The sequence below is a fragment of the Ranitomeya variabilis genome, chromosome 5, assembly GCF_051348905.1.
Source record: "Ranitomeya variabilis isolate aRanVar5 chromosome 5, aRanVar5.hap1, whole genome shotgun sequence".
In the NCBI taxonomy this organism is placed as follows: Eukaryota; Metazoa; Chordata; class Amphibia; order Anura; family Dendrobatidae; genus Ranitomeya; species Ranitomeya variabilis.
Genome location: NC_135236.1, coordinates 490,881,373 through 490,889,858, shown reverse-complemented (window position 1 = coordinate 490,889,858; position 8,486 = coordinate 490,881,373). Strand labels below are relative to the sequence as shown.

General features: G+C 39.2%; 1 protein-coding gene across 1 annotated transcript in view; it reads left to right on the top strand.

The window, feature by feature from the left end:
- The first annotated feature begins 472 nt into the window (after positions 1 to 472).
- LOC143776330 (sodium-coupled monocarboxylate transporter 1-like) overlaps positions 473 to 8,486 on the top strand; it is a 95,435-nt gene continuing 87,421 nt past the window's right edge. The window contains exons 1-3 of the mRNA XM_077265597.1: positions 473 to 929; positions 7,289 to 7,354; positions 7,758 to 7,809. Of these exons, the coding sequence (XP_077121712.1) occupies positions 579 to 929; positions 7,289 to 7,354; positions 7,758 to 7,809 (469 nt within the window). The 5' untranslated portion in view covers positions 473 to 578. The remainder of the gene's footprint in view (positions 930 to 7,288; positions 7,355 to 7,757; positions 7,810 to 8,486) is intronic.

Sequence of the window (8,486 nt, the reverse complement as noted above, 5' to 3'; positions counted from 1 at the left end):
TAATTGTATTTGCTTCTTAGCTGAGAGCAGAACAAAAGATTTGTTAAATTGAGAACTAGAAAAAAAAACCTTTTTTAGACAGTAGTATAGCTCCTCATCCTTGTACGATGATTATGGTAAATGTTATTTATATAAGTTAAAACCAGAAATCGCTCCTGTACATTAGGACACTGTGTACTGTATTCTTCATTTTTTAAACCTTTATTTTTTTGTGACTTGCAAAGGTCACAGAATGTTCCTTTAGCACTATGTGATTCAGAATGAATAGAATATATCCAACTGTATTGCGCATAAATTGTGTAAAAAGTTTTGTGTAAGAGGAGACTTTTTTCCGCTAATGTAAACTCTTTAATTGACCTCATTGTCAACTCATTTGATCTACTCCACCCATTTTATGACGTCTCACTTATTAGACCTGTGTAAGTGTCAATATCCCCTTGGCTATTGCATCAAGGTTGGCACCTAAAAGAGATGTAATCCAGCCTACCGATGCATTGTTAATGGATAAACCTGTTCTTCAATATACTTAAGTCATACAGCTTTAGGACATAGCAATAAGCAGTCTATGTGCAGACACCATGGATTCTTCTACAGAAATTGGCCTTTTCTCTCCTTGGGATTATGTTGTGTTTGCTGTAGTACTGTTAATATCAGCAGGTATTGGGATCTATTATGCCTTCGCTGGACGAGGGAAGACAACATCCAAAGAATTTCTGACAGGAGGAAGAAGTATGACAGCAGTGCCAGTGGCTATGTCCCTTACGGCCAGCTTCATGTCAGCTGTCACCATCCTTGGAACGCCAGCTGATGTATATCGCTATGGAGCAATGTACAGCATCTTTGCTATATCATATGCACTGGTGGTGATTATTTGTGCAGAAGTCTTCCTCCCTGTGTTTTACAGGCTTAACATAGCCAGCACATATGAGGTATGTCTAGCCTGGATCATCTCACTATAATAAGTATCATTATAAACATCAAGGATGCAGTAGTAAAAAATGAGTGTGGCATGGTGAATGAAGAAGATATGTAAGAATGACTGAAAAGAAAGCACATAAGTGGTAATGGTGGTATACATGGGAAGCGTATCTTTAAAAATGAATGGGTACCACACAGTGTGTTAGAAGACATTCATGCTTTGTGTAGATGGGACCGCCAAGCAGTCCATGAAATTAGTACTTGATGGATGATTTTGTCACAGTATGTGTTAGGATATTTACAGCACTACATAATTTTTTAGCCCTATTTATGTAAACCCAATCTAAGACATGATCTTTGTTTGTTCTTTTAATGGTTCCATACATTTTTGCCAGGTATTCTGTGTCCCTCATACATGTTCCAGTGACCATTCACAAGTGGTGATAGATCGATAAACATGGTGGGACACCACAACTAAAAGTAAATTAATTCATCATTCAATAAGAGAATAGAAAATTATGTGTATAGTGACACTGAGCTGAACAATGTCATGAAGGCTTAAGAGAAGCTATGAAAAGTTGAAGTTCTAAATGTACAGAGTTAAGCTGCCAAAAACACACATGCTCGTCATGGCAAAGGGCACATGTGTATGGAGAGAGGGGAGTACGCCACTGCCAGAAACTCATGCGAGGACAAAAGAATGTAAAGTTTTAATTCAAAGAGTCCAATCCTTTGTTTCCCGGAAATAATGTGTTTGGAAGAGTCAGAAGGCCCCCATACATTTTAACTGGTCAGCTTTAATTTCATGTGTATGGCGGCCTTAAGAAATTTCCGAGAAACATAGATCTATAGTTCTAAGCAATTATTTACAAACTTAATACATTTTATGTTAAGATATACATTTTATAGCGGTCTTCATGGACATCACTGTAGCATTATACGCTATATAAAGTTAAAAGGTTTGGCCATTACTTTTTGATGGCCGAATCCGATCAGCTGTTACCAATGGCAGTGGCAGAATGTTTTTGGTCGCTGCTGGAACATACCAGCTCTGTTATTTCTGTACACGCTAATTAATGGGGAATGTATCAGTAATACCCAGCCACAACCACTATAGTTTTGATGGAGCTGCTGTTTTCTGACACATCCACTTCCGGCACTGGTAACAGCTAATTGGTGGGGGTGTTGGGTGTCTCACACCCACCGATCAAATGTTTATGGCCTATCTTAATGATAGGCCATCTATAAATAAGTAGTGACCGAACCCTTTAAGTTGTATATTACAGTGGGTACGGAAAGTATTCAGACCCCTTTAAATTTTCAGTCTTTGTTTAATTTCAGCCATTTGGTAAATTCAAAAAAGTTCATTTTTTTCTCATTAATGTACACTCTGCACCCCATCTTGACTGAAAAAAACCGAAATGTAGAAATTTTTGCAAATTTATTAAAAACAAAAAACTGAAATATCACATGGTCATAAGTATTTAGACCCTTTGCTCAGACACTCATATTTAAGTCACATGCTGTCCATTTCCTTGTGATCCTCTTTGAGATGGTTCTACTCCTTCATTGGAGTCCAGCTGTGTTTAATTAAACTGCTAGGACTTGATTTGGAAAAAAACACACCTGTCTATATAAGACCTCACAGCTCATAGTGCATGTCAGACCAAATGAGAATCATGAGGTCAAAGCAACTGGCCAAGGAGAACAGAGACAGAATTGTGGCAAGGCACAATCTGGCCAAGGTTAGAACAGAATTTCTGCAGTACTCATGGTTCCTAATAGCATAGTGGCCTTTATAATTCTTAAATGGAAGAAGTTTGGGACCACCAGAAGTCTTCCTAGACCTGGCCATCCAGCCAAACTGAGCAATCGTGGGAGAAGAGCCTTGGTGAGAGAGGTGAAGAAGAACCCCAAGATCACTGTGGCTGAGCTCCATAGATGCAGTAGGGAGAGGGGAGAAAGTGCCACACAATCAACTATCACTGCAGCCCTCCACCAGTCGGGCCTTTATGGTAGAGAGGCCCGACGAAGTCTCTCCTCAGTGCAAGACATATGAAATCCAGCAAAGAGTTTGCTAAGAAACACATGAAGGACTCCCATACTATGAGAAATAAGATTCTCTGGTCTGATGAGACAAAGATAGACCTTTTTGGTGATAATTCTAAGCGGTATGTGTGGAGAAAACCAGGCACTGCTCATCACCTGCCCAATACAATACCAACAGTGAAACATGGTGGTGGCAGCATCATGCTGTGGGGGTGTTTTTCAGCTGCAGGGACAGGGCGACCGGTTGTCATTGAAGGAAACATGAATGCGGCCAAGTACAGAGATATCCTGGATGAAAACCTCTTCCAGAGTGCTCTGGACCTCATACTTGGCTGAAGTTTCACCTTCCAACAAGACAATAACCCTAACCACACAGCTAAAATAACAAAGGAGAGGCTTCAGAACAACCCTGTGACCATTCTTGACTGGCCCAGACAGAGCCCTGACCTAAACCCAATTGAGCATCTCTGGTGAGACCTGAAAATGGCTGTCCACCAACGTTCACCATCCAACCTGAGGGAACTGGAGAGGATCTGCAAGGAAGAATGGCAGAAGATCCCCAAATCCAGGTGTGAAAAGGGTGCTTCTTCTCAATACTGAGCAAAGGGTCTGAATACTTATGACCATGTGACATTTCAGTTTTTCTTTTTTAATAAATTTGCAAAAATTTCTACGTCTGTTTTTTTCAGTCAAGATGGGGTGCAGAGTGTACATTAATGAGAAAAAAAATGAACTTTTTTGAATTTACCAAATGGCTGCAATGAAACAAAGAGTGAACAATTTAATGGGGTCTGAATAGTTTCCGTACCCACTCTATGTTGCACTGTTGTTCTAGTCTAAGTAGTGGCCAATCTCTTTCAGCCCTTAAAATACCAAACTGATCCAAAGCATGTATGTCATTGGGTCTAATTCAGGATTTGTTTTCTAATAAACAGGGATTGAATTCTTGAAGTATGTGCATCTGCATCACTACAGTTTTTTTACTGTAAGAGATTTTATAATTAAGTTTATGGAAAGCAATTACATTTTCTAATTTTACTATTTAAGGAAAAACTTCCCTAAATCATTAAGGCTATGTTCCCATTATGAGCATTTGGTCAGCTTTTTAAGTTCATTTTTTTTCAGCATTTCTGCACCTATTAGGCTACTTGTGATTTTAATTGCCTTTTTGATGCTACAATTTTTGTCTCTTCTTCGTATGTTATGTTTTAAATAAAGCTGCTTTATTTTTGATACTTCCTGGTATTTGGTTATAATGATACAGACATGCAGATTATATGTGTTTTAGTACATTTTTGCAGCAGAAACACACTAAAAACCCATATTTGTTTTTTATCTGTGGATTTATAAGGGCGCATGCTGGAGTCAGACATTCCTGATTCATGAAGAGGTGCATGACACTTCATGAATGTGGAGCATCTGACGAGTGGCGTGTGCCTTCGCACTATGCCAGAAATCTCACTCTGGTCAGGTACTGGAATAGGGAACGCCACAGCTTGTGATGATTTAGACGAGCTGTAGTGTTCTGCCCCACCGTGCCTCTGTCCCTCCCTAACTCCGCCTATTTAAACGGAAGACTCCAAACGTTGCAGAATGTAGTCACCACTCAAGTTATTTTCAAATTTTTTGATTATTCAAATCTTTAACAACAGAATTCTGAAAGATTTAATGACCTGTCACCAAAGTTTTTATTTTCCTTGTAGAACATTGCATTTTTTTTAATTATTATTTGAGGATACCAACCATAGCTACATAATAATTTTTTCTGCCATTTTTTGTTATGGTATGGATAAATAAATAAATTTTCCATTGTAAAAAAAAAAGAAGCACAGTGGGCATGAGATTTCTGTAAATTACATTCACGTTGCTATAACTGTAAGATGCTACATTTTTACACCGTGAAATATACAAGGTCAAAAACTCATTGTGGGAACGTAACCTAAAAGCGTAGATCATAAAGTGCTGCAGCCAATTCCTGAACTTAGTGGCTTGTGCCGTCTACCTGGGTAGAGACGCAACTTTTTTTTTATAATTATATCAGTGTGATTGAAAGAACGTTTTCTAAAAGACAACAACCCCATTAGAGTGGGAGGTCCACTACTGGACAACCCTTTCTGCTGAGCTAAAGTGTCCCACGTAAAATGAAAATAAACATATACTTACCGCCAGACTGGCCCAGTACCTCTAATGACAAAATTACTGCTTCAATCACATGTGGTTACTGTGGGCTATGACATTGTATACATAAATCACGTTTAGTCCAGACAGTGGCAGGTAGACAACACCCTGTCTATTTAGTTAGGTTAGCCTTGACATACTTCAAGTGATACCAATTGCCCCCCCTCCGATTGTGATGGGTGTCAGATAGACCCATTTTACTCCAAAAACTGAATAATCTGAAAATTCCATCCTTCCTTTGTTATTTCCTTCCTTTCTTCCTTCCTCTATTCCTTCCTAAATTACAAAGCAATCGTCAAGCTAGCATGCTTTTGCTGTACTAGATACTTACTTCAAGCTAGCAGTGGCAATTTCCTAAATTTTCTTTCATATAAAGTTCTTCTGACGTTTCTCTATGATACAATAGTAACACTATTTTCTGTATGTCTGTAATAATTTAAGTTAAAGTGCTGCAGTAAGTACAGTCATTGATAGACCATTATTTTTAATCTTTAAAGACTCCATAATAACGGGGTCTGTACCACAGGACTGGCGTATAGCAAACGTGGTGCCAATATTCCAAAAGGGGACATAAACTGAACTCGGAGATTATAGGCCAGTAAGCTTAACCTCTACTGTGGGTAAAATCCTGGAGGGCATTCTAAGGGATGCTATACTGGAGTATCTGAAGAGGAATAACCTCATGACCCAATATCAACATGGGTTTACTAGGGACCGTTCATGTCAGACTAATCTGATCAATTTCTATGAAGAGGTTAGTTCCGGACAGGACCAAGGGAACGCAGTGGACGTAGTGTATATGGACTTTTCAAAAGCTTTTGATACGGTGCCACACAAAAGGTTGATACATAAAATGAGAATAACGGGGATAGGGGAAAATATGTGTAAGTGGGTTAAGAGCAGGCTCAGGGATAGGAAACAAAGGGTGGTTATTAATGGAGCACACTCGGACTGGGTCATGGTTAGCAGTGGGGTACCACAGGGGTCAGTATTGGGCCCTCTTCTTTTTAACATATTTATTAATGACCTAATAGGGGGGCATACAGAGCAGAATTTCAATATTTGCAGATGACACTAAACTCTGCAGGGTAATCAATACAGAGGAGGACAATTTTATATTGCAGGAGGATTTATGTAATGGGGATAAATGTAAGGTCATGCACTTGGGCAGAAGTAATAAGATGTATAACTATGTGCTTAATTGTAAAGCACTGGGAAAAACCGTCAATGAAAAACACCTGGGTGTATGGGTGGATGACAAACTCACATTTAGTGCCAGTGTCAGGCAACTGCTACAAAGGCAAATAAAATAATGGGATGCATTAAAAGAGGCATAGATGCTCATGAGGAGAACATAATTTTACCTTTATACAAGTCACTAGTGCGACCACACTTAGAATACTGTGCACAGTTCTGGTCTCCGGTGTATAAGAAAGACATAGCTGAACTAGAGCGGGTGCAGAGAAGAGCGACCAAGGTTATTAGAGGACTGGGGGGTCTGCAATACCAAGATAGGTTATTACACTTGGGGATATTTCGTTTGGAAAAACGAAGGCTAAGGGGTGATCTTATTTTAATGTATAAATATATGAGGGGACAGTACAAAGACCTTTCTGATGATCTTTTTAATCATAGACCTGAGACAGGGACAAGGGGGCATTCTCTACGTCTGGAGGAAAGAAGGTTTAAGCATAATAACAGATGCGGATTCTTTACTGTAAGAGCAGTGAGACTATGGAACTCTCTGCCGTATGATGTTGTAATGAGTGATTCATTACTTAAATTTAAGAGGGGACTGGATACCTTTCTTGAAAAGTATAATGTTACAGGTTATATATACTAGATTCCTTGATTGGGTATTGATCCAGGGAACTAGTCTGATTGCCGTATGTGGAGTCGGGAAAGAATTTTTTTCCCCAATGTGGAGCTTACTGTTTGCCACGTGGTTTTTTTTTGCCTTCCCCTGGATCAACATGTTAGGGCATGTTAGGTTAGGCTATGGGTTGAACTAGATGGACTTAAAGTCTTCCTTCAACCTTAATAACTATGTTACTACGTTACTATGTAAATAATATCTTTTATCACCATTTTGACCTATTTTCTTTAAATGTCCTGAAAGTGACTAATGAAAAGTTTCTTACAGTATCTGGAACTCCGATTTAACAGAACCGTGCGGATACTCGGAACAGTCATTTTCATCATAGAGATGGTTAGTAATAAAATATATTTTTTTAATAGATCAAGGCTTATTCCAGATACAAGATGCTCCTTCAATCTCACCCCTTTGGACATACCGTAATTGACATCCGGAAAAAGTGAGAGAGCAGCCACAGCTCTGACTTCCTATGGTTGTCTGATTTGTCCGAAAGAGGGGGTCAGTGAAGCGGCCTCTGAGATCACGTGACATAACAATGTCACACAAGCCCTGGGAGAGTGAGTCCTGACACAACTGATATGGTGCCGGCACCGGAGGATAAGTGTTAATATTTTACTAGTGGGGAACATATTGATTGAGAAGTGGTTGTCCTTCTGAGTGACAACATTAGTGGTCTTTTGCAAGGGATCACACAAAACATAACAAACGGTGTAAACAATAGTGTTTTTCATTTCAGATACTGTATACAGGGATTGTAATCTATGCACCTGCCCTGGCATTGAATCAAGGTTAGTATAACATGCACAATGGATAATACTAGTCCAGCCAGCTTCATTACGGTCTTAAAATTTTCAAAGCAAAATATGAAAGATGTCTTGTAAAAAAAACAAAATAAACTTGGACTATTAGGTTCATAGTCTAATAAATGAGTTTTAAGTTAATATTTTTTTCAGGTTTGTCAGCTTGTGTAAGCCTTGAAAATAACCAACTGAGAAATTACTCACCTTGCCACACCCAAGCATTGCTTTTCCACTGCTACTTTATTCTTTATTGACAGGCTACATTGGTGTTGTCAGGACTACAGTGCATGTAGCTGCTGCCACCAATCATTGGCATCTGGAACTTTGCTAATGTAGTGATTGACTACTGCTGCAGTCAATCACTGCAGCAGCAAAGTACACCATATTTTTCACATCACCTTTGCAGCTTGTCAATAACGACTGGAGCAACGAAGGAGGGCAGGGGAGGGTGAGTAACACTTTTTTGTTATCTTCAAGGAGCACAAGCTTATGAAACTTAAAAAATATATATTTTTTTATAAATAGGTTGTCCTGGACTATAACATTGAGGGCCTATCCTTAGTATACGTCAATGTCTGATCAGTTGGGGGTGCAACACCCCACTCCCCTGCTGGTCAGCTGTTCTGGGTGTTAGAAGTGGCTGGACTGCTCAGTTACGAAGATGT